This window comes from Mytilus trossulus, chromosome 9 (genome assembly GCF_036588685.1).
Source record: "Mytilus trossulus isolate FHL-02 chromosome 9, PNRI_Mtr1.1.1.hap1, whole genome shotgun sequence".
In the NCBI taxonomy this organism is placed as follows: Eukaryota; Metazoa; Mollusca; class Bivalvia; order Mytilida; family Mytilidae; genus Mytilus; species Mytilus trossulus.
The window spans coordinates 43,580,752-43,608,660 of NC_086381.1; the positions used below are offsets into that span (position 1 = coordinate 43,580,752).

Genomic DNA, 27,909 nt, shown 5'->3' on the forward strand with positions numbered 1-27,909 from the left:
ATTGAGATAAATGTTGAGTTTTATGAAAATCCAAGTTGATTTGAAAAAGTTTAAAACAAATTTGAAGGTGACTAACTGAATTTAGCCTAAAATGAAAAGGAGTAGGTCCGGTAAGGGCAGATTTTTGCCTCAAATTTCAGGTTCATCTGACGCATATTTTGACCACTTTTAAAACACATAAGTGTCTATTTTATTTGATTCTATTAGTTTATGTGAAAGATTTTAACTGATGCCGAAAAATGTCACTTTTCAGATCGGTTTTGTCAAAAATGAAAGTGGCCGCATCCGTGTTCATCCTAAACTTTTATATAGGTTATGTATTATCATCAAATAATTACATTAGATGTATGTTTCATTATAACACGTTATTCTGATTGGCTAACTTCACATCACATGTTATTCCGTAAGCAATTGCATCACTCAATAAAACTTATCATTCATGATGACACGAGGTCCCACAATAAAGTGCACAGGTGAATTAAACAAAAACTTGATAGAAATCGTGTTTTAATGATCCTAGCTAAAAAATGTAATTATAAGTATTGAATGCTTCTTTTTTGTAACTTTATAGGGTTGTAAAAGCGTTGACCGTGCGTACTTTTTTAGAATGAAGCGCTTCCGCGCTTCATACAAAATGTACTTCGGTCAACGCTTTTACACCCCAATAAATTTACAAAAAGAAGCATTCAATTCTTAAATACAACTTACATTTTAATATGAAAGATGAACACGAATGCGGCCACTCTCGTTTTACACGAAAACCGTCTAAAATTTAACTAAAATGCTAGAGTTGTGAAAATTTCTGTGATTTAGCATGATTTAATGGTGCTAGTACCCGGTATATGTGCATTGTATTATAAAAAAACAGCCTATATATATATATGTAGCAGAAGCATTTTACTATCCAATAAATAACTAAAACTTTACCGTTTAGCAATTTTGTAAAACTGCTATATTTTGGGGCCAAAAAGGGGTCTTACCGGACCTACTCCTGTGAGCTTTTTTCTTATCTTACCTATTAATCAAATTCATAAATTTAACATCAATACACCAAACTGTTAAACAATTTGGTATTCTATAAGGTCAAAATAATTTAAAAGATAGTCCGAGCAGAAAATTCTAGCTTTTTTATTCCTTAATAAATCCTTAAAATTAACAGAAATGAACCAAGCTACCAGTTTGTTGAGACATTTTTTGAGTTCCCGTAAAAGAAATTTCCAACACACCGATAAAATTGATAGCAATATTTTTCCTATAAAATATGTTCTGGCCCATCCACTAGATAAATAAATGCTTTGAATATAATAAACTGTTAAAAGATGTGCTATATATCGTTTCCATTTGGTGTCCTTCCATTGTACGCGCTGAAAGGGTTTAATTGTCATTCCTATTTTTGTAAAGTTATCGTTGACAATTTATCCTGTTCTAAAATTGTTTTTGCTCAGAAAAAATGAACTTCTAGGAAAATTCAAAACAGAAATCCTCTAATCAAATGGCAAAATCAAAAACTCAAACACATAAAACGAATTGATAACAACTATTATATTCCTGACTTGGTACCGGCATTTTCTTATGTAGACAACGGTGAAATATATCTTGTTTTATAGCTAGCTACACCTCTCACTAGTATAATAATTAGTACCACGAACGTAAAACGTCCGTTTTCCCCATCCGTATAACATCAGTTTCCCCCCATCCGTATAACGTATGTATATATCATACAGATTGTTAAATTATGTCTATTTTACGGACCTAATTTAACAATTATTTATGGACATAAAATGAATAAAATGACATAAATCAGTAGTATATGTATTTTATAACATCATTCAAACAAGTCTAAACAAGTGTCAATAATACAATGTATATGTCCACTGGAATTTAGAGTGATAGAGATACATAGTTTATACAAATATTTATATGAGTCTGAAAATTACCCCCCACAGTGGTAGAGTTTAGATTTTCTGCTGACAATTTTTTGTCCGTCCCTCAGCGGATTTGAACTCACACCTCTGATACACTACAGCACCAATCGTTAGGCTTTTGTCCAGCACTCTAGTATAGTAATATAATTCAATATTAATTATAATTTTTCAAACAAAGTTGTCCAATGACCATGCCTGGTAACGAGCATGACCGACCTGGCTTATTATAGAACAAATGAGTGACAAGGCTTCAAAAAGAAAAAATCTTACAGTGACAAAAATGTTTAAAATGTACAGATCTACCTATTGTTTATTCCTAATATCTAAACTGTAGGACGGCTTCTTATAGAACATTTAAATATGGTATCTCGCGAAGCAATTTTCTTGATACATCTGCAACATGAGCTCTCAGAACTTATAGATTCGAAGAGCTACAGTATATGGCAAAAGCTGGAACTACAGAGATAATTGTATTTTAAGCTTGGTCTTCGTAAAAGTATACACATCTATCGTTAGGTGAAGTCAATTTGGGATAGAAATATTTTTGTTTTACGAAGACTAAGTTATAAATACAATGCAGTATTTATCATAAATTTCAATTTTTTTCAGATCTATGTTAGTCTGTAACTTATATGCTTTCTAAGGTAAACAAAAGTCGATATATTCTCTGTCTTTTAATTTTTAGGTTCTTCAGGATCATCATTCATAATAGCCTTTACAGAGCTTGGTAAAATAAAGGCACAGTACTTACTATTTGACACTAGAAACAAAGATGCGCTATCTCAATTCACATTTTCTAACAACATAAATAAATCTGTCACAATATCAAGTGATAAATATGTATATCACTTGCCCAAGAACGTTGTTATGCCAAAAGGATTATCACAAAATGGCGCCAAAATATATTCTCGAATTCCGCAGGTAATGTACAGTATACAGATGAGCAATGGAGGTGGATACACTGAAGGTTATATGGCAATCCCATTACAGTATTCATCAACTCGATACATCTTTCCTTCTTTCAAGGCTTCAGACAGTTCTATCACGATCTCATCGATTCATGACAATAACAAGATTCAGATAAATCTGAAAATGGAAAAAGAACCACTTACGTACATGGGCGTTTCATACAGCAATAACGATAATATCACAGTACTTTTCAATAAATACTTCTCGTTAAAGCTGTCAGATACATCTGACTTATCTGGGACTTTAGTATCAACCTCAAAACCTGTATCTGTGTTAAGCAGCAGTGCATGCACAACAATAGTAGGAGGTTTAGGTTGTAATGAGCTATTGGAGACCGTGTTACCTATTAACCAGCTAGATCAATCATACATCATACCAGAAATAGAAACAAGACCAAAAAGCTCTGTGAGAATATTTTGCACGGAAACTACTACTTTGAGAGTGATAAATAATAAACAAGAAACATATATATTAATCCATGGACAAGAACACTTTGAATTTATCCATGAAAAGGTTTCACATGTGCATGCTAATAACAATGTGTTGGTCATGCTTTATGCACATGAAATTCCTCCCAGTGGACACGGATCTGTTTTTATGATGACGATACAAGGACGTAATCAGTACTTATCAGAATACCATTTTGCAGTTGCAGATAATTTTACAAGCTTCATAAGTGTCACCGTAATCTCTGAAGCGTTGGATGGGTTTTCTCTTGACGGTGCGCTTATAACAATAAGAAGTGCTTACAATATTCATGACGGAGCAGAATACTATAGTACGTTTAGTTTACCAGTAACTGCTGGAAATCATAACATGAAACATGCGAGAGGGGTACGCTTTGGGCTTTGGGTATATGGACAAAATACAAATTACGATTCATATGGCTATCCCGCTGGTATTGCTTTCAAGACAATATAAACATTTATTTCACTACGTAGCTTTGTACACAAATGAGATTTATGTTGTCTTATAATTTAAAAGAAACGCATTCAAAGACAAAAGACAAAAAAACTGCTGCTAGAGACTGGGTGTTTCTATATAAAATACTTTTAATTGATTTCGAAACATAACCATCATTATCTAGATTAGATATTGACATCAAATATAGTATGTAGAAACCTAAAACACTTGTGGAAACGTTTTTCTTTATTAAAAAAATCATTGAAAAGAGCTTTGATATAATACATTTTTACTAATTCAAACATTATATTAAACATTTGAATAAAACTAGGCTAGGATGAAAAAATTTTGTCCTGCATTTTTATTTTCCACTCTGTTCGGTCCTGCCTTTTTTTTTAGTTTAACCTGACTTTTTTTTACCTAAATTGTGGTCCTGACTTTTGTTTTTGCAAGTGTCTCATCCTGCCTTTTTTTACTCAAAACTCCTGTCCTGCCTATTTTTCAAATTTCATCCTAGCCCCCCCCCCCCCCCCCCATAAAAATCAAATGGTAGCTCCCTTAGATGCATCACTTTGCAAGACGCCCCCCTCACTTACACCTTATAAATAAAGGTTACGATAAGTGACAAGTAACAAACTTCGAAAGACATTAAAGACGTAAAACTAAAAATTTAAAGATGCAATACTTCATCAGATAGTTGTAAAAACAAATTATTACAATTACAGCCAAATCAGATATAACCCATTGGTTGCCATTAAAAATTTTGGAAGATTTGGCAAAGAGATGAATATTGTATAACAATATTCAAAAAGATGTCTATCATAGCATATAAACGCAGTGAAAATTTAAAAGAATCCTTTTTTAGACGGCGATGTGCCTTTGGCTCCATCATACGGTGTTTATATATCGCAACTCGTTCGGTTTGCCCGTGTGTGTTCTGATGTCATAGATTTTAACGAACGTAATCAATGCATCACTGGTAAATTGTTGTGTCAGGGATTTCGATACCATAAATTACTTAAAACTTTTACTAAATTCTTTCATAGATACAAAGATTTGATTAGTAAATTTGGCTATACCTGTAGAAAGCTTATTAAAAATGGTATTTCTCATCCTAAATTTTATGGTAATATTGTACTTAAAGCGAGGAAATCACTATGTGATCCTTGTAAACTCATCGAACCTTGAACAAACTTATAAGTAAGGGTTATCGTACCAATATTGTAATTTGATCTCTGAATATAGTTCACATTGGCACTAATATTGATTTTGTCATTATCAAATTAAAACATAACTAAATTTCATTATCTTTTGAGGCGAGATGTATAGGGGACACAGCCACGTTAACTTTTATTTCTATAGAAGTCGCTCTTCACTATACTACTACCTGTCGATACATTTATTTTTGGCATTGCACAAGTCATGTCTTCTTTGACTATTAATGACGTTAAAATACTAAATCCCTGTGATGTGTTTTAGTCGATTTTAGTCTCTGATGCATGATTTTTTACTATTAATTGGTTTTGGCTTTTAACTAGCTGTCAGTAACTGCGAGTACTCTCAAATCGTATTTTCTTGTTAATTCGACCTGTTGATACTGTTTATAATGCTTTTTTGTCATTTTTTATTTATATGGATCTTGGCTGTATACCAGCTTTGATTATTTGTAATATCTTCAATTTTTCACTTATTCTTACAACATTTGTATAAACTTCAAGATTAGAAAAAAACGGGTTTTTTCTAAAGTGAACATTGATTGGTTAAATATTTCTCAGTGTGTTTGAATTTATTTGATAGCCTTTTGGTCATGACTGTTTGTCTCTAATATTTAATTAACTGTGCATTTGTATTCAGATATCGCAGATCAAATTTATTCGTTCTTTGTGTAATCATACGTTTTTTGATTGAGTTAAGTCTGCTAATTGATATTTTATCGTATGTTTTTATATGTTGTGATGTTATGCTATTGTTTCAGAAAAAGGGAGAAGGTTTGGGCCCATTAAAACGTTTAATCCCGCTGCAAATGTTTGCACCTGTCCTAAGTCAGGAATCTGATGTACAGTAGTTGTCGTTTGTTTATGTAATATATACGTGTTTCTCGTTTCTCGTTTTGTTTATATAGATTAGACCGTTGGTTTTCCCGTTTGAATGGTTTTACACTAGTAATTTTGGGGCCCTTTATAGCTTGTTGTTCGGTGTGAGCCAAGGCTCCGTGTTGAAGGCCGTACTTTAACCTATAATGGTTTAATTTTTTAATTGTTATTTGGATGGAGAGTTGTCTCATTGGCACTCACACCACATCTTCCTATATCTACATAGCAAAGACAAGACTTTTATATAGAGTCATCTTGAAAAGGGACCATTGCAATTATAAAAAAAGAAGATGTGGTATGATTGCCAATGAGACAACTCTCCCCGAGAGACAAAATGACACAGAAATTAACAATTATAGGTCACCATGTTGGTGATGGTGATCAGTGCATTTGTGGAAAGATCCACCCAAATGTTTATAAATTTTATACAGTAAGGACAATGATAGATATGACACAGGATAGACATAAATTAATATTTCCAATCTTGCTTCAAGCTATATATTAACCAAAGGCATCCTTCAAATTCGAAGAACAATGTTACTCAGATCTTTGCCAATAATATCATGGAGACAATTAAACAACAAAATTGATGGACAAATCTGTATTCTGTATGTGCCTGTAACAAGTCAGGAGCCTGTACTTGAATGGTTGTCGTTGGTTCGCGCCTGTCATATTTATTTTTCGTAAAATGTTATAAATTGGGCCGCTAGTTTTCTCAATTAAATTGTTTTCTGTATTTCATGTCTGTTCCTTTTATTGCCGTCTATACGATATGTTTCCCCCCCTCATAGTTGATGGCCGTGCGTTGCCAGTAATTTCTTTCATCCACTTCATTTGAACTTTGGTTGATAGTGGTATCATTGGCAATTATACATCATCTTTTTATTTTGATATAAGTATGTGATTGGGTTGTAATGTTTGTCCTCTGAAAGTTGTAGTACAGATTAGTCCGTGGGTTTCCTCTCTTGACGTGTTTCTTGTTCTGTCAACCAAAGCATTTCTAGCCTTCTGTATGTTATTATTTGTGCTTATTGTTGGAGGCCGGTCGTACGTTATAAGTTTACCTGCAATAATAATTCCTGTGATGGTCAATGTACAGTTGTCTCATATGCAATCACATTATTTATTTATATAACATGTATATACGTAAACGTTCTTTCAAAATAATGAAATAACATCATTGAAAAAAAGCGCATATTGATCTAAAGCAAAAAAACTAGAATGTTGTATTTAACCATTTATATGTATAGATTGCCGTACTACATGTATATAACCTTCAAGTCAAAACCCGAGGTACTTAATTACGCTACACATCAACTACTGCATAAAGGATTTCCGAATAAAAAAGATACATTAAAAATGGATATAAACCATGGCTTCCAATTATGCATGCTTAGTTCTTCAAACTTGTTGTAGGTAATATAAAACTGCATAAACTGACGATATCAAGCTTTTTTGATATCTTGATATCTATATATTTATGTTAAAATGCACGACACAGGGCGGATACTGCCATCTACAAAAGGGAACGGGGGTCCTAACCCAGGATAAAAGGGGGGTTCCAACTATATGTCCCCATTCAAATGCATTGATTGTCCAAACCAAAGAGGTGATAACTCCCTGAGCGCCCCTCCTTTGGATCCGCCACTGCGATATATAAGATTACTTTCACATAATTTAAAAGCTTTACGAATTTAGCAGTATGTGCTATTTGTCGTGCCAAACAATGGAACTAATGATTTCTGATCTTTTCTTCAAGTAAGACAGAATAACAACATTCGTTGAAACTATCCATGAAAAAGGACGAGCATCTATGAAATTATTCTAAAAGTAGATTCGCTTATCGCAATATCCTTGGAATACACAGTTTGTTCTATCATGTTTACTTTAAGACTTCACCGTTTCTGTAGATTCAATATTTATTGATAATATCTGTTTTGGATCTGCGAGTTGTTATACTGTGTTGCTATGGGTTATTGATTGGAAATATTCTAGAATTGTAAAAGAAGAAGAAAAATAAAATCTTGATTTATTTGCCACAAAGTCCCCTTTTTCTATTAAATGCAATGGAACAGTAAAAAAAAATGCTTTGCATCAAGTTTCCCATTGGAATATGTACAAAATGGCCTATCTTTATTATTCATTATATCTGTGTTTTAATACAATTGAAGTTTGAAAAGTTTGTACAAAAATGGCTACAGAAGGGTACATAAACCTTATGGTTGATAGTGGTATCATTGGCAATTATACCTCATCTTTTTATTTTGATATAAGTATGTGATTGGGTTGTAATGTTTGTCCGTTGAAAGTTGTAGTACAGATTAGTCCGTGGGTTTCCTCTTTTGACGTGTTTCTTGTTCTGTCAACCAAAGCATTTCTAGCCTTCTGTATGTTATTATTTGTGCTTATTGTTGGAGGCCGGTCGTACGTTATAAGTTTACCTGCAATAATAATGGAACTAATGATTTCTGATCTTTTCTTCAAGTAAGACAGAATAACAACATTCGTTGAAACTATCCATGAAAAAGGACGAGCATCTATGAAATTATTCTAAAAGTAGATTCGCTTATCGCAATATCCTTGGAATACACAGTTTGTTCTATCATGTTTACTTTAAGACTTCACCGTTTCTGTAGATTCAATATTTATTGATAATATCTGTTTTGGATCTGCGAGTTGTTATACTGTGTTGCTATGGGTTATTGATTGGAAATATTCTAGAATTGTAAAAGAAGAAGAGCTATTCTATTTATAACTATTTTACATGCTAAAGATTAGTCATTATGTAATTTGTGTTTAAATTGGGAAAATGCTAAAGCAAACAGTTATTTGTATGATTGTTATATAAATGGAATTAAACTTGCGAAATTGTCTGACGAATTCTATTAATTGTAAGTATCGTTATTTGAATAGATTTTTATTTACAAAATTAAGAATTGCAGTTACCATGGTCACATCAATTGAAATATTTTATTGTCAAACACATACTACATGCATATATTAATTACAGAATGTAATATGTATATAATTTAAAAATGCACGACACATAAAACGAAGATGTGGTATGATTGACAATGAGACATCTCTCCATAAGTGACCAAACTGACACAGATATTAACAACAATACTAGTTTGCTTATGATAATTTTATAGTTTACACCTGTCCTAAGTCAGGAATCTGATTACAGTAGTTGTCGTTTGCTTATGTAATTTATACGTGTTTCTCGTTTCTATTTTTTTTTATATAGATTGGTTTTCCCGTTTGAATGGTTTTACAATAGTAATTTCGGGCCCTTTATAGCTTGTTTTTCGGTGTGAGCCAAGGCTCCGTGTTGAAGGCCGTACACTGACCTATAATGGTTTACTTTTACAAATTGTTATTTGGATAGAGAGTTGTCTCATAGGCACTCATACCACATCTTCCTATATCTATATGTTAACAAAACCGTGTAGAATACAAGTTTTTATAAAAGTGGGAAACATGTCATATTGACCTCCTAATGCACTATCCCCTATCGAGAACCATATAAAACAAGGTTAACTAAGCTTTTACATGATTTAAAACTTGCCAGGTGTACCACATATATCTATATATAGCCTAGACTACATGTAGTGCCTTTGACTAGGTTCAATAGCTGGGTTTATGCCGCAGACAATGAACGTGTCATCCCCAAAGGAATCGCCAGCTAAAAGTCAGTAATCCTGAGTGTGTCAGCATTAAATACAATTGATTCGGTCAGTTTTTGTACGTGTACTGCTGATAAAGCTTAGAAACTATTGGAGACATTATTGTTGCGCTCGATTTCAATCTGTGGCTTACCAGTTTGCTTGCTTCGGTCCGCTACCAATTACAACTGACCGCTGCATATAAGTACATTGTGCTGAAAGTGGCATTGAACAATAATCATCAATCTCCCTTCGGGTATTCTAGTATATGGCTTTAGTTTTTTTAATGTTTTAATACTTTTCAACTTACACAGGAATAATGTGAATTTCATATGAAATCCACTTTAATTGAGGTTCAAATAAATCTCGAGTGAAATTTAGCACGTGAATTTCACATTAGATTTTTGTTGTTGTATTTTTCATGTTTTAATCAAATTAAAATTTGGATGTTATTTGAAACCCATCATTTTGAAAATTCATGTGATTTACAGATGGATATTTGCAATTTCAGGTTTTCCTCATGAGGAACAGTTCACTTGAGTTTCTTGTATAAGCTCTTTTGAGGTGACAAATACGTGAAATTTACACGAGATTCACATAAATCGTTATTCATCATCATGTAAGATAAATGTCCCTATATATATATAGCCGTTTATTTGGTCGTACAGTTGCTTTCATCTGTTGTCAAGACTTGAAGTCGTTGAACGTCGTCGTAGACGTTTTCAAAGATCTTCTCTTCTGAAACTACAAGACCAATTTTAACCCTATGGTACAATATCTAGTAAATATTTGCAAATACAGATTTAAATCAATTAAACATAACGACATCTAGAGGAAATATTGACAAAGGAGTGGGTATTATAAGGCCATTTTGTTTTTCAATTTCAATTTGAAAATGTATTTTTAATTGATTAAATTTCATCGTTAGATGTTCATTAGATTAAATTGTATAGAATAATAGAGATTTTTTTCAGATCGTATTTGGGGCGACAGTATCGGTGGAGGTTTCAGAAGTGTTGTAAACACGTGACTGGAAGTCAATTGATCGGACAGGTAAGTAAGAAGATTGTAGCATATTAATTACAGCGATATGTTAGAAATTAATATTTTAGTTCAACTAGCTATAGGGTTACTGAACGATTATAACGTTACTGCAATTCAATATCATGCAATTCAATAATTACTAATACGATATGATTTAAAACACTCTTTTGACGAGTTGCTATGTTGCGTTGCTATACATCATTGATTGATAATTATATAAGAGTGCACAAGATAAATAGGGATTTCAAAAATCATATAACTATCTAATATAATACAAACTTATCTTTCTGCTGTCTAGTCTAATATTTACAAATTCTTAAACAAGCATCTATTATAGGCATACACATAGAATTAAACGGTACATTTGAAAAATCTGAATGCAAGTATCTAAATTCTAAATTCGACTGTTCTAACTTTATTAAGATTATATTCACTATCCATGGAATAACATGTTAAATGAATAAGAATAAGAATAAGAATAAGAATAATTTTATTTAGTCCAATTACAGGGCCTATTATCGGGAATATACATATAGACCATGTGTAGAATCAGAAAAAATAATGCACCCACCGAACACACGGCTGAATTAAATATCAATGAAAAGACAAAATTTTAAACTTTTAGAGTAATGATGCAGTAATCATGAGAAGTGGTAGGAATTTTGAATAATTAAGGACAAAGGTCAACAGTTATATTTTTCCAAATATTGTTCTAACTGTTAGTTTTGGGTTAAGTTCAGAAATGAAAAAAATATATTAAGAAAGAAGATGACAATTTGCCATACAGTATACATGTAATACCGCTCAAATTTTTTTTTTTTTTTAAATAACAACTTGACTTCAAAGTTCAAAGTTTACGGGTAGACTTTACATGGATAAAATTTGAAAATGTATTCTTAATTGATTAAATTTCATCGTTAGATGTTCATTAGATTGAATTGTATAGAATAATAGAGATTTTTTCCAGATCGTATTTGTGGCGACAGTATCGGTGGTGGTTTCAGAAGTTTTGTAAACACGTGACTGGAAATCAATTGATCGGACAGGTAAGTAAGAAGATTGTAGCATATTAATTGCAGCGATATGTTAGAAATTAATATTTTAGTTCAACTAGCTATAGGGTTACTGAACGATTATAACGTTACTGCAATTCAATATCATGCAATTCAATAATTACTAATACGATATGATTTAAAACACTCTATTGACGAGTTGCTATGTTGCGTTGCTATACATCATTGATTGATAATTATATAAGAGTGCACAAGATGAATAGGGATTTTTAAAATCAAATGACTATCTGATATATTTAAATAACAACTTGACTTCAAAGTTCAAAGTTTACGGGTAGACTTTACATACATAAATTAAGTCGTATAAGAAAAGCAAAATGAGTATGTTAAATTTGATGTACTGTATGACTTTTTGTGCTTCTTCGTTACAATTGTTGTTTTCATAGTGATATTAAGATGATAACACAATATTGACTGCTGTACCACTATTTTTGACATTTTTACTCTTTGAGTATGTTTGTTTTGTTCATGCATCGTTAACAATGTAATGAAATTTGATGCGATTGCCATACAAGTGAGAGGTTTAGATAGCTATAAAACCAGGTTCAATCCACCATTTTCTACATTTAATAGAAAATGCCTATACCAAGTCAGGAATATGACAGTTGTTATCCATTCGTTTGATGTGTTTGGACTTTTGATTTTGCCTTTTGATTTTTGATTTTCCTTTTTGAATTTTCCTCGGAGTTCAGAATTTTTCTGTTTTTACTTTTGACCTCAAAGTTCAACTATGAGAAAATAATTATAAGGTCACCAATGTCGTTGAATTTACCAATCTGTTACATATTTGGTTGTGAAAAACGTCACAAATAAACGTTTCACGACGTACAACGAGATGTCGTTACGATCATTTTGACATTTTGTGTACCTTGTTTTTATTTTTATTTTACCCAGAACACCACTTTAAATGATGAAACCCGACCGATCTGAGCTGGTTTAATTCTCAAAAATTAAATTTGACGAAGGTAAAGTAATAACAACATCCCAAAAAAATTGGGTTTAGAAAATATTTTTTTTTTCTTTCTATAATCAAGTAATTCACCGTGGCTGCAGATTTATACATCTAAAATGGATAAATAATTTTTACTGGTACTCTAGAATTTTAGAGTTGACAAAGGTAAAAAATTAGCAGTAGAGACTGTGTAGTTACAATAAATATAACACAAATGAAAAGCACAGCGCGAATTAGACCTCCACCTTTTTATTGATCCTTTATAGGGTCAAAGTATTTTATTTTCTCATCGAAAACCTTTCCCGAGTGAGTCAATCCTCCATAGACCAAGCAGTTGTGTGGTCCATGATTGTAATGGTCAGTCGATTGAATTTTTTTTGTATATCTCATCTGTCTTTTATTGTACTACATTGTACATGAGTTTACATTTATCAATTATGTTGGTAAAAATTATTGTGTCTACTCCCAAGATGTGCCATTATCATGGACTTTTCATTTGGTCTTAGATGCAGTGCAAGTTCTGGATTATTATTTATGTGTGTATTTTCTTTTCATTAATTACTCGAATTTGTAACGAAAAGATTGATGAACATTATCAACATTATTAATGTATAGTATACGAGTTGAGATTCGTTTGTTCAGCTCATTTTCTTTTCATATAACCGATATTTATATATTAAAAAAATTGCCGACAAGATCATTTTAAGTAAAGTTATTGTTTACTGTTGGTATTTTAGATGAGTTGTTTAAACTTATTTTAAAGTAAGATATTGTATTCAATTCCTTCTAATTAAGTATGTTCACAGTTTTTTTTTATGTTCCAGATGTTTTATTGAAAGAGATCGGTGTTTATACAAAGCAAAGAAAATGTTTATCTGGCCATGGTGAGCAATAATTTGTTTAAATTCTAATTAGTAAACTCAAACAAACATAAAATAGTTATCAAATAACCACAAACTCTTTCATGGGAGACGCCACTTGCAGAGAAAAGCGAACATTTTTCTTAAATATGAGTTTAGTATTGTGGAAAGTTAATATAAATACACAGGTCTTAATCAATATCCCAGTCGAACCGACCTTATATATAATTAACCAAACACAAGTCAACTATAAACAATCAGCATTTTTTGCATGTTCGATTTTTGTACAACCTTGATAAATACATTTATTTACAATAAGTGACATACGCTACTCTGCTGTAGAATAAACGACATTCAACATTTAAATTATATGCATACCTTACCACAAAATAATATACAAATCTTGTTATCTTATTAATTAATTGAATGACTTATGTGTTGAATGACTTCGGTGTTGACATGAATATCAATTATATGGTCATTTTTATAAATTTTCTGTTTACAAAACTTTGAATTTTTCGAAAAACTAAGGATTTTCTTACCCCAGGAGTAGATTACCTTAGCCATATTTGGCACAACTTTTTGGAATTTTGGATCCTCAATGCTCTTCAACTTTGTATTTATTTGGCTTTTAAACTATTTTGATCTGAGCGTAACTGATGAGTCTTATGTAGACGAAACGCGCGTCTGGCGTATAAAATTATAATCCTGGTACTTTTGATAACTATTATGGGCAAAAGAATATCTGTTAACACTACACAGAAATGTAATGTAATGAACAAATAATACGAGCCAAAACAAAAACGTTATGAATTTCGACATTATGGAATAGAAAGTAGTTCCTGTTCACCCGTTGCAACCCATCGTGGAAGTCATGACTAGTAAAACTATGTTTACAAAAGTATTCAAACCGAGATTCGAACACTAGATACGATATCGACCCAATACTAGGAAATGAAAATAACGTTTAAAACTTTCATTCGTCTTGGATTACCGTTATCAAAATCACACAAACCAAAACATTTGAAAGTGAAGGATGTATTCGCAAAACTATTAAGAATGGATCGCGAGATAATATTCAAATACACATAAGGTCACCTATGCCTGAGAGAGTAATAAAAATGTATGAAAACGATATCAGTTTGTAAATTCGATAATGCAAATAGGACAACTATTAGCTATATTTAAAATACGTTTGGAAATAATTCTGATAATAAATTGTGACATATGTGGTTCGTTTTCACTTTTGAAGTGACATGTAGCATCAAAAAGGGAATAATAATGGGGAATGTGTCAAAGAATGAACAATCTGACCAAAGAGCAGAAACAGCCGAAGGTCACCAATGACAAAATTCCGTATCCATATACGGGACTTCAGCTGGCCCCTAAACATACATCTACAGGTACTAGTTCATTGCAAATAGATGTCATAATAAACTCCAAAACATATTCTAGTAGATGAATTGAAATATAAAGTCCTACATGACGTTAAAGGTCAGAGGCTCTTGATTTGGGACAGACGCAAAAATTCGACGGAATCACTATTTTCAAATTGACTAACAAAGCCAACATATCCATAACTAAGGAGAAATTTCATACACGAGATAAAGCTCTCGACAAAAATGTCAACTAGCAAAAGATAAATTGTTCTTCAGAAAGAAAAATCACTATCTTCAACGTACTCGTTTTATAGTTTTGTGTCCGAAAGTCCTGAAATTAAAAAATATTACTAAACAACATAAACTTCTATTAAATAGACTCATGTTTTAAAAATAATTTAAAAAGAGATATAAATTTTATATGGTAATGTTATAAAGAAAATTAATTCAATGGATGCCTTTATCACGTCTATACCAGGCAGACTATCGTTAGGACCTTTTCTTTTAAATACATTCACTTATCAACATAGGGATCATCAAATTAATTACATGGTGTAAAACTGGTGTTTTTTTAAAACTCCATTGGTGAATGTTATATAAAAATGAGTAGATATGGTATTATTTTCTAATAAAACGCTACATACCAGAGTCCAATGACGTGACAGTAAACAGTTAAAGGACATATTGTCGCCTTCAAAAACGAAAAAAAATATATGAACCTGGGTAAAAACAGGAACCGACATATATGAAACAATTCAAATAAAATACTAAAAAATTCGAATGGATGACTAAACAAGTATGACAGATACGAACCAACAACTTCAAGGCAAATAAGTAAGTATTTACAACCTTTTGAATTCCAATTGGCTTACAAATATAAAAACAGACAAACAAACGAAAACAATAATCATCCACTGATTTTTTAGAGATACAGTAATTAAAAAGTCCTGCAAGTTTTCTTCCGAGTTGTTTTGTTTAACTCAGTGTGTCACTTGACTTAAGCTACCTCAAATTCTTGGATTAATAACTGCTCATTTAAAAATAATATTTTATTTTATAAGAAGTCACAAAATATATTGGATTTCGATCATTTGAATTCTCCTTGTAGGTTTCTATTTCAGAGGTAACTACTTGAAAAGAGATAGTGAAAAGGTTGTGAAAGCAGAAAAAAGAGGAGGCAAGAAAATGAAACATACATTACCTTTAACATTTTCTGTAAATTACGCTTAATTACACATATATATTTTATAATTATTCAATATGATTGTCGTTTCAGCATACTTCGACTTTTCGCTTGTTTATATGGTGTTCTGAAACTGTAACTTGTGAGATCTAAATTATTACAGTATATTATTTTGATATCGGTGATAATTAAGGATTTAAATATTGGTATATTTGAACAATGTAGAACATATATTTTTCATAAAATTTTAAACGATTTTGAGCATTTTGAAAAATAAATAAAGGCACAATAAATTACATTTCTCTATCAAATTTAAATGCAAACATGTTACGTCAAATCCGGTTAAGAAATTTTGTTAAATTCAATGGCAACCATGAGCATAGGCTAGACTTTCCTGTAAATGGTGTGTACATTTTTCTTGGCGAAAACAATACGGGTAAAAGCTGTGTTTTTGAAGGAATTAGGAGGTGTATGCAAACTGAGTTAAACTCCTCAATCTCAGCAAGGCACAATCCTGGCGATATATCATATGTAATTTGTTTATTTAAGAAAATCAAAGGTGACTTGTTGACTTCCTGTTTCGTTTCATTTAAAGAGGACGATGACACAATCTTTTGCAAAATTGTATTTTACAAGGCTGGTAACGGAACTATTATTGCTCGTTCCGTTCGTCACACAAAGGAAGGTGGATGGGGAGCATTTTATGAATGTACTTTGTCAGATGACAAAGATAAATTTCATTTATTGGGCTCCCAACTTTTGGATGTCAATATTAAAGACGAAATCGATTCAACTGAACTCATTAAATTTTTAAAAACCCATAGAAGTGATAACAATGTCATTGAAATTTTTGATCAGTCGTTCGAACGGATAGAATTTGAAACCATTTTTGCTTACAGAGGCATAAATCCGATCCAAACATCTCGCCAGATACCAATCAAGGAAGTTTATAACAAATACAAAAGTGCAAATGATCTGGCCTATGTAATAAAATCTCATCTAGATGACTTACGTACAGATAATAGTAAAGTAGATACAAATACTGAATCTGAGTATTTCCGTTGTATGACTGAACCCAATTCATACACATTTCAGCTTAAAAATGAAGATGATACATCCATAGGCTCTATAGAGAACATGCACATCGTTGTAAGCAGTGGGATGAATGGGAACCCATTTTCAATACTAAAAGCACCGGAAGGTATTTTAGAAGCAAAGCTCTTGTCTATTACTTTATCTAATAGGGAAACAACGACACTATTAATTGAAGAACCTGGAAGGGGAATGCATCCGTCCATGCTTGACTGCTTGAGAGATTTAATCTTGTATGATGTTAACACAAAGAAAGAGAAAACTGTTATACTTACCACACACAATCAAAGATTTATTTGCCCCTGGACATTTGAGAAAATGTTTTATTTCTACTCTAGTGAAAGCGGAACTGAAGTGATAAGTCTAGGCCATGAATTTAGTGACAAAAAACTGAAGAGCAAGGAATATTTATGCGGTGATCAGGTTAGCCCAATTTTTTTCTCCAAACGGGTAATTATGGTGGAAGGTCCAGATGACATGAGATTCCTAGCTACTTTAAAAAATATCATGTTAACAGATAAGTCAAGAAGAAATTCAGTTTTTCGTGTTTGTGGAGGTAATAGTCAATATGAACATAAATTGAAAAAGTTTTTAACGTCTTTGCATATAATCGCTATGGGGGGTAGCGATCGTGCCAAGGAGATAGAGCCTCTTTGCTCTGCTCTCAAACTCAACGATAGAAATCTACGGTACTACATGTTTGATAGCGATGCCTTATCAACAATAAAAAATTTTGTAATGCCAAACCTACAAAAGAAAGATATTGAAGGATTTAAACTAGATGAAATGGAAAACACTGGAATCTTTGTTTGGTTCGCGTATATCAACACAATCGTAGATAACTTAGGAACAAACGCTATTTATAAATGTAGTGAGCTTCATAATTATGGCAGATTGGAAGAAGCCTTACTACAATTTTACAAAACACACGATCGCAAATATCATGCATGTAATGCAAAATGCAAAATAAACAATTGTACAGGCTTAGAAGAATTTTTAACGGCCAAACATTTAGATTTAAAAAAGAAAAAGATTTGGAACTCAAATGAAATTACTGACATAGATATGAGAGAAATTATTGAACGTATAATAGATATTAGCATGGAGTATGGGGATGATTGTAAGTATAAGGGAATTGATTTCCCATGTCCTTTCAAACGTCTATTGCAGTTCCTCATCAAAAATGCAGAAAGATCTTAGAAATAAACATAAACGAGATGTGTTCCTCCAACAACTTCCTCACGTTCTCCAAAAGAAACAAAGACAATATAAATACAAAACGGTTCAGGGTTTCACAACCCAAACGGATTAAAAGCATAGCCTTAACCAATCCAAGATTGAGCTACGTATTGTTTTAAACAAAACAGTCTTGTTGATAACGGTACTCAAGAAATGTGAACGTCAACTGTATATCTGAATTTTTCTGTTTTCGTCTTTCTTAGTTCCACTTGAATAGTGTAAGAAATATATCCTAATCTAAGGGAACAATTAGTGAGTTTTTTCCTTCTTTTTATTTTTAAAAGAGATAAGTTTAAACACATTTATTTACAGCTGTGGATTGGGAAACAAGTTATCACAATTTATATCAATTCCATTCCACTTTGCTGGTGCGAATGTTGCCTTGTAGCGGCATTAGCCTGCTCTTTTCGAAATCTACAAGGGTGTCCTTTACGTGCAATAGATATTGGTCTCTCTAAACACTGTTCAGTCATTTATCGTCCCTTTCGACGGACTATCATCCTTTCTCAAGACCATACGCGCAAATGGTGTCTAGGGAGAGCCAAAAATTAAATGGCTGAAAGTTTCAACGGGGATTGAACATGGGATTTTTGTGTTTGTAGTCCGATGCGCTAACCACTAAACCAAGGCTCTCATTGGTTAAGCAATCGGGAGAAATTCAAGGTGCATAAACTTCGCTTTTTTTAGAATCATTATTATAGTCAATACCAAGTTTCAGCTTAACCTTTAAGTTTTTGTCGCATTTAAATTAATGATAATCAATCTACGTCGGGCGGGATAAATGTTTTAATTGATGTAGTTTAAATGCATACAATAAATTTGTAAATAAATACGAAGTTCAACGTTGAAAATTTGTATAATATATACATGTGTTTGTTTTATACCTACAGACTTATGCGTGATAAACTCAACACATCTAAAATTTTACCTTGTATACATTGTATTCTTTATAAAATCATTCAGTTTAACAGATATAAACGTATTACTATATCTTAATACTCTTTGAATTTAAAAAAAAATATACTTATATGCACTATACATATATTTGTAAGTTGTGAACTAATACAATTTGGAAATTAGTATGGCGTTCATTATCACTGGACTAGTATATACTTGTTTAGGGGCCAGCTGAAGGACGCCTCCGGGTGCGGGAATTTCTCGCTACATTGAAGACCTGTTGGTGACCTTCTGCTGTTGTTTTTTTATTTGGTCGGGTTGTTGTCTCTATGACACATTCCCCATTTCCATTCTCAATTTTACTTCAGTTTGATGTATGGGTACGCTCAATATTATCTAGCTAGCGTCATCAATTAATGCAACAGAAGAACTTTAAACATGGCTGAATTTTCATTCCCATTTGCCTGTAACATAATATCTACATTTGTTTGTTTTATACTAAAGACTTATGCGGGATAAATTCAAACACATTTAAAATTTTACTTTTTATATTCTTTAAAAGATCATTCATTTAAACAGGAATAAACTTATTACTATATCTTAATACCCTTTATAAATCTTATTTTTAAATATTTATATGAACTATACATATATTTGACGTACAAAAAAAGACAAGTTGTGAGATATTTTAGTTCGATGTATGGGTACTCTTATTTTTACCTTTACACATGACTGAACTTTCATTCCAATTCGCCTGTAACAATTATCTATCTAACAACTGAGCACAGAACACATTCAGTTTTCTTAACAATTCTTTATCTTAGAGATCATGTGAGATACATACTGTTACGTCACATGTTTGTGCATCTTTTTTTTTATCACTGTATTCTTTCAATATAAAGATGTTAATGCGTTTTTGAATTGTTGTACTTGATTATCCGCTTGAATGTATTTAAAATATAGATGGATAATGGATGCAATTGTCAAAAATTGACATTATAGAATTTGTTATTGTGTTAATTTATTTATTCGTGTGTTGGTTTGGGTGTGTGTTTTATTGTCAAGTTGTTAGATTATTTGTTTAATTGTTTATTTATTTTGTTTGTTGATTTATGTATGTATTTATTTATTTATTTGCTAATTTATTAATTTGTTAAATTGTTTGTTTTAATTTTTTTGTTTAATATTTTGTTTATTTATTTGTTGTAATGGTCATTTGAATTATGCAGGATTGAATTTTACATAATGCTTAGAAGATTGTGATAATATACATTTAGCAATACATAATTGTCATTTTACATCTTAATATATTCGATATATATACAGAGAAAGTATGATGAATGGTCCAATGTGCACCAAAACGAATTATATTTCAAATTGTTTTTATAGCCTCCTTTAAAATCTTATCATTAAATATTTTAATGCTTGGTAAATTTTTGGACCAATAAGTATTTTATTTAAGAACTTTTTATGCTTTTCCAAGTGCTTAATGTTTAGGAAAAATAAAAGATATTCATAAATGTATTGTGATCAATAAATCATTGTGTTGTTACTTTTGTTTCTCTTCTCTGTTTATCCAAACCTGAAACTTTCAGATCAAAAGAGAAAGTTGGTATACTTACATTGATTCGATGTAAATCAAACATACTTCGTGTTAAAGGCCATACCTTGACCTATACTAGTTTACTTTTATAAATTGTTATTTGGATGGAGAGTTGTCACATTGGCACTCGTACAACATCTTTCTATATCTATAGAACTTGTGTCTGCAAACCATCGATTATTTGTTTTAACAAATCAAAAATAGTATTATTATATTTCTTACTTGAACACTGCAAATACAACATAAGTTCAAAAATTTTAAACATGAATTATTCGGGACATAAATCACATGCAATGTCCAGCAGAACGCCATTTTTAAAGGAACTATATAAAAAAAATGTGTTTTGTACAGCACAATAAGGTACGAGAGTTGAAAACAGTATAAACGGTATAAATAAACTGTAAACCCTGCTGAGTTAATCTATACTTTATACCGTTACCTTGAACTTTCGTACCTTATCGTGATGTACAATAACACTTGGAATTTGTAATAACATAATCAACACGACGGGTTTCACATGTGGAGTAGAATTTGCTTACCCTTCCGGAGCACCTGAGATCACCCTACGTTTTTGTTGGGATTCGTGTTGCTTAGTCTTTAGTGTTCTATGTTGTGTCATGTGTACTCTTATTTGTCTGTTTGTCTTTTTATTTAAGCCATGGCGTTGTCAGTTTATTTTCTATCCATGAGTTTGGTATCTGTCGTCGCTCTTTTGGAACATTCATTTTTGGGAACCAGATTTGGTGCGACCTTACATTTATCGCCCATACATCATTTAAGTTTTTGTTTGGATTCGTGTTGCTTAGTCTTTAGTGTTCTATGTTGTGTCATGTGTACTATAGGATAGTTTTGTTTTGTACAGCAAGATAAATAAATTGAATCCTACTGAGTTAATTTATACTTTTAAAATGGATGTCTACGAGAAAACCATGCAAAATCAAAAAAAAATTATGAAAGGGGTTGTGGAGTTTTCAGCTGATTTTGGGTTCCTAGTAAAGTATTAAGTACATCTAATAGTTCTATGTATAAAAATTGACAATTTATCTCAAAATATGTGAATACAGGGCAATTCTATTAAAGTACCAAATTTGCTGAAAAATGTTGTTGAAAATGGACATTTTTGTTTTTTTTTATTGAATAGTTCAAAGTATTATATGACAAAAAAACAGTTTTACCGCAATTTTGATCTTATTTCAACCTTTATTTTTGTTTTTATTTTTATTGACATAAATGTGTTTTTCTAGAATTTGAATCCAGTCTGTACTGAAAATGTCCATAAAACCTCAAAAGTCACTCAAATTGAAACAATATTTTGTTAAACGTTATGGTTCACGACAAACTACTATTCCTTAACGGGATTTTCGTTGCAAATTGATATAAGCTTATTTAAATAAATGATGAAAAACTGAAAACTATACCTAAAATTATCTCCCTTTGTAAAACTCTTCACAATAAAAGGTAGATTTATTGTCAATAACAGAAGGAGGGAAATCAACAAATGTGCAAAAGGATAGAAAATAATGGTATTTTTGATGAATATGGTGTAGCCAAAAACTTATTTTCATTGAAAGAGTGTAACAAAAACATAGTAAACCATGTGGCCAAGACATTCCAACTGCCATTGGGATAAGTCTGATCCTGATCAGATGGTCTAGACATGACATGAGGCTATCCTCACTATCTGATAATCATGTCTAGGTTTCAGACTCACATAACATAATTTTAAATGCATATGCTGCAAACATGGACAGGAGTTGGATTGCAGTGGACAAGAAGACAAAAATGAGTTGATGTCATCCTTTCATGACCCTTGCAAATCTAGCAACGGAAATTCGTAGGCAAAACTTTCAGTTTCATTTGGTTCTGGTAAGTTTGTTATTTATTTCTTTTGGTTAGAAAAATCAATTTGACACCATAAAAAGACCTACTTTAGAACAGCACATCAACTCATAAATATAGGAAGAAGAGCATTGACCATTTGTCTTTGGGAGAAAAAGGGGGGGGGGGGTATTTACATAATTTTATGGAAGCAAACACTGATTTAATTTTCATTGACATACATTTATAATGATTTAGAATTCTTCTGAAATTTATAATAATCATGATAAAAGATATATTCGATTACAAAGTTCCCCTGAGTTTGTTTTCCAAATTGTCAATAAGAGTCCGTTGACTCAGGTTTTTTTCTCCTAATTCAAAATTAATGGTTGCTTCAAATCCCTGTTTTTAAATATAACCCATTGAAATAGTAAACATTCAGTAGATAGATATAGGAAGATGTGGTATGAGTGCCTACATGTATTCATCCAAATAACAATTTATAAAAGTAAACCATTATAGGTCAATGTACGGCCTTCAATACAGAGCCTTGCCTCACACGGAACAACAAGCTATAAAAATGATAAAGGACCCCAAAATTACTAGTGTAAAACCCTTTGAACAGGAAAACCAATGGTCTAAAAAGGAATAACAAGAAACACGTACAAATTAATGTACATAAACATAACGAAAACTACTGTACATTTAGGCCAACTAAAAAGTATGTGTGTTAACCGCACTACCCTTACCTACCATTATTTTTATCCCTTACCTAAAGATTTTTGTAAGGTTTTGATAAAACACTGTTCAAGTCACAATATAGCTCCCGAAGAGTTGTGAACTTCCTGTCTTTATTCATTCCTTTACCGATACTACATTGTACAATGCAACTAGATTGATTCAATATATGGTTCTCAAACTCAAAAACATGTTTTACAGACTATGAGCTTGTTTTTTTTCTCTCTAAATATTTGTTACTGTGAATCTCGTTCTTTATATTTCCGAAGTGAAGGTCATGTATCACAGTTATAAACATGGGAAAAGAACTTGTACATGTATTTACTTCTATCAGTTAATAAAATAGAATCAGAATAGAATATGCTTACAAACTAATCCAAATTAAAGGGCACAGAACAGGCAACATGAGATTATAACATTACAGATTACTCACTCAGATAAAACAAATTCAAAATGACAATACTGAAGAAATGAATTACTTGATGGTGTGATTGATATCGTAGCATTTATGACATTTACACAGATTAATTATCATATCTACAAAACTTTTTTTTCAATGATCCAATGCATTATTTTATAAAGCCAACTCAATTTACAATGCACATATACATGTAGATGTAACTCACTGTACTGATCATGCAAATGCACAAATATACAATATTTTATTTCTTATCAACAGGTTAATGTTGAAGATGGAAAAGCACAAAAAAAATATAAAAATGAAAGCAGATACATGTATGATAGGAGATCATATAGGTAAATTTATGATATAATTGATAAAAAAATGAATCAAACAAGTCATAACAAGAGACTACTAAATAGACAGCAAATATGACCTGTGTTGTGGCATTATTTGTGAACTATAATCATATATAGAAATTGGAAATTGACCAGTTACATTTATTATTGTAAAAACATGATAAATGTTCAGAAATTAGATTAACCCTTCAATTTTAAAAGTTGAATCTGGTAAACAAAAAGTAAAAATAACACACAGAACACTCAAATTCTTATTTTATGATCAATTAAGGCATGTAAGGGCCATATCAGTACAATTTACACAACAAAATTTTCATTACTCATCATATTGAAATTGTTTTCTTTATTAAAATTAAACCTAGAAAAAAATATATATGTTCTTGTCAGCTTGACAGATCCTCATTGATAGTATACATGCATACATTTGTATATTGTAAACCTGAAGACTACATTTGTATTTTTCATTTTTGAAAAAGCACTTTTAGCATTATTACAGCTATTTTCCTACTGCATGTAGAGTAAAACTTTGAAAGGTTTGCTTGCTCCGTTGTATATATATTAATTCAAGCTTTGTAGTTAATGTTGATATCTTCTTGTAGAGTACTTTTAAATTTGATTAGACGTTATGCCAATTGTAATTGTACAATATACTAACAAACCATGCAAGCTAACCAGATTTACATGCCTTTGGAATTTAGCTGTAAAATTAATTATATATTTGTTTTCAATGCTTATTGTTTTACCAATTTCAAATGTTTTGGCTTGTTTTTAAATGATCCATATCAGCTATAGGGTCAAAAGCGTCCAAAGTTAAACTTTAAGTATGTTTTACTTGTGTCTGATGCTTTTTTGCTTTGAGCAAATAAAATATGTTTAAATCTAAATAAAGTTAAAATGGAATAATTGGTGTTCTTTGATATTATGCAAAATTAAACAGTGCATTGTAGTCATATTTTTCTAATTTCGGGCATGTCTTAAAAGCTTTAAATTGAACCACATCAAGGTATAAGGAATCTGATGTACAGTAGTTGTCGTTTGTTTATGTAATATATACGTGTTTCTCGTTTCTCGTTTTGTTTATATAGATTAGACCGTTGGTTTTCCCGTTTGAATGGTTTTACACTAGTAATTTTGGGGCCCTTTATAGCTTGTTGTTCGGTGTGAGCCAAGGCTCCGTGTTGAAGGCCGTACTTTAACCTATAATGGTTTAATTTTTAAATTGTTATTTGGATGGAGAGTTGTCTCATTGGCACTCACACCACATCTTCCTATATCTATATAAGGGATTCAGAACTAAACTTAGTTTGATTTTTTTGTTGAGCCTGCACCTTTTGTTGCAGAAAGCTTGACATAGGGATAGTGATCCGGCGTCGGCGTTAGCTAACTTCTTAAAAGCTTTATATTTTAGAAGGTAGAGGACCTGGATGCTTCATACTTTGTATATAGATGCCTCATGTTACGAACTTTCCATCGGTCACATGTCCAATATCCTTGACCTCATTTTCATGGTTCAGAGACCACTTGAAAAAAAAGTTAAGAATTTTTGTAATGTTTAATTCTCTCTTATCATAAGTAATTGGATAACTATATTTGGTATGTGCGTACCTTGCAAGGTACTCATGCCCATCATACAGTTTTCACTTGACCTCAACCTAATTTCATGGTCAGTGAACAAGGTTAAGTTTTGGTGGTCAAGTCCATATCTGAGATACTATAAGCAATAGGGCTAGTATATTGGGTGTATGGAAGGACTGTAAGGTGTATATGTCCAACTGGCAGGTGTCATCTGACCTTGACCTCATTTTCATGGTTCAGTGGTTATAGTTAAGTTTTTGTGTTTTGGTCTGTTTTTCTTATACTATATGCAATAGGTCTACTATATTTGTTGTAAGGAATGATTGTAAGGTGTACATGTCTAGCTGACAGGTGTCATCTGACCTTGACCTCATTTTTATGATTCAGTGGTCAAAGTTAAGTTTTTGAGTTATGGTCTATTTTGGCTAATACTTTATGCATTAGTCAACTATATTTGGTATACAAACACCACCAACCTCATTAAGGTGCAATCTCTGCCGTTGTAATAGAATGTACTTGAGCTGTTTAAATCTCATTGTTGAAGGTTGTACAGGGGACTTACATTCATTTCATTTGATCTTTTGTGGATATTTGTCTCATTTGTAATCAATACTCATCTCCCTATTTTTGTGTTGTCATAATGTCATTAATTAAATACAAGATGAAATCTGCAAATTTAACTTCATTAAAATTAAGTTTGCTGCAGCTTTTTAGCTAGTTTACTTTATTTCTTATTCTATGTACTGGAATGTCAGAGTTGTGATAATCGAAACACATTCAAACTAAGACCAAGTTAATAATTAATTTCTTTTTTAGGAAATTTCAATCATTTAATGGATTACAATTGTTTTCTTATTATTTTTTACAGACATTTGGTGATCCAAACATAACTGGAGTTCATGAAACAAGACTGATTGCTGGGACACATTTTTGTTGATAAACATGTTTATGATGAAGAAAAACTTGGAGAGTATTACGGATACTTGAATAAGGCTCTGATCTGTCTTTGATTTTTCCTGTTGGTGTTAAAAAATTGCAAGCTCAAATAAAGATAAATTGAAATGGAACTCATGGATATGCTTTGAAAAAAGAAATAAACAGCAATGTGAATCTCGCCGAAGTCTTACCAACAACCAAGTCAACACACAGTTGCAACACAAATGAGAAGAGAGAGACATTTGCAAGGACTTAGAGTGTTATCACTGTCTCACCATTAGAATGGCTTTTTCATCAGCAAAGAAGAAGTCTAAAAATTACTTCTGCATTAAAAGGTCATCAATATTGAAGACAATCAAGAAGATTACGGTTGTACTTTGGCCATTTGATAAACATTATAATATTTTCATTTGTCAGAAATTGTTACTTAGATTGACTAACTAGTTTTATTGATTGAATTGTTAGTAAATTACCTTTCGTAGTTCATGTAGTTACATGTATGTAAATCTTTATCAGATAGTATGGAAATAATTTAATACATCCTTAAATTCCATACCTAATGCAACAATTGTCTTGTGCTGCTAAAATAAGTCAATTTGAATTAACTTTTATGTATGTTTATAGTAATCTTATTCTTGCATTTAAGCATCATTTTGTGTTATTGTATCATCTACATTGATTGTTAAATATAATACTAATGGTATAAATAAAATAACATTTATGATCATTTAAACAGATTGAAATATTTATAAATATATCAATGCTAAAAGGAATCTAGACATTTTTCGAGGAGAATTTAAGACAGTACTACAACAAAAGCAAACGAATAGTATATGCTCAACTGCAATATTAACTTTCTCACCAGATAACCTAATAGAGATATATTTGTATTTTATTAAATTGATGAAGCGTATGTTAGTTTAAATAAATATGTACATGCAATTTTAAGGTTTTTAAAAAACGACATTTTTATTGGATTATCTCCCTTTGTACAATAGAAATTCAGATTTTATCATCACTGTCTCAGGTACTCATGATCAAAATGACTTATATTGTTACCAGCATGCAAGTAAAAGGTTGCAACTGTCTTATCTTTGTTTACCTGTAGAACACATATTCTGAATGTCAATACTTAAGTTTTTCAATATGATGAACTTGACATTAAATTTCATATCATTTTTGAGTAACCAGAATAAAACTTTAGTA

The 27,909-nt window shown here is 31.5% G+C and overlaps 2 protein-coding genes and 1 long non-coding RNA gene across 11 annotated transcripts; all 3 read left to right on the plus strand.

Annotated features, from left to right (window-relative positions):
* The first annotated feature begins 2,849 nt into the window (after positions 1 to 2,849).
* Positions 2,850 to 3,815, plus strand: LOC134684647 (IgGFc-binding protein-like). The gene has a single exon (XM_063543951.1). The coding sequence runs from the start codon at positions 2,850 to 2,852 to the stop codon at positions 3,813 to 3,815; it is 966 nt and encodes a 321-aa protein (XP_063400021.1).
* Positions 3,816 to 8,508: 4,693 nt separating this feature from the next.
* Positions 8,509 to 19,148, plus strand: LOC134683914 (uncharacterized). Of its 9 annotated transcripts, none has more exons than XM_063543222.1 (5): positions 8,509 to 8,781; positions 10,530 to 10,608; positions 11,567 to 11,645; positions 13,449 to 13,508; positions 15,972 to 19,148. In XM_063543222.1, exon 5 carries the CDS (start codon positions 16,371 to 16,373, stop codon positions 18,336 to 18,338), a length of 1,968 nt encoding a protein of 655 aa, XP_063399292.1. In that variant the 5' UTR covers positions 8,509 to 8,781; positions 10,530 to 10,608; positions 11,567 to 11,645; positions 13,449 to 13,508; positions 15,972 to 16,370; the 3' UTR covers positions 18,339 to 19,148. The 9 variants fall into 9 exon arrangements, with proteins under 9 accessions (XP_063399292.1, XP_063399294.1, XP_063399295.1 ...); XM_063543224.1 differs by having other exon boundaries at positions 15,985 to 19,148; XM_063543225.1 differs by lacking the exon at positions 11,567 to 11,645.
* Positions 19,149 to 22,551: 3,403 nt separating this feature from the next.
* On the plus strand, positions 22,552 to 27,280 carry LOC134682963 (uncharacterized). Its single transcript, XR_010100937.1, has 3 exons — positions 22,552 to 22,743; positions 24,113 to 24,189; positions 26,636 to 27,280. It is a non-coding gene; the product is annotated as an uncharacterized LOC134682963 (long non-coding RNA).
* Positions 27,281 to 27,909: the final 629 nt, after the last annotated feature.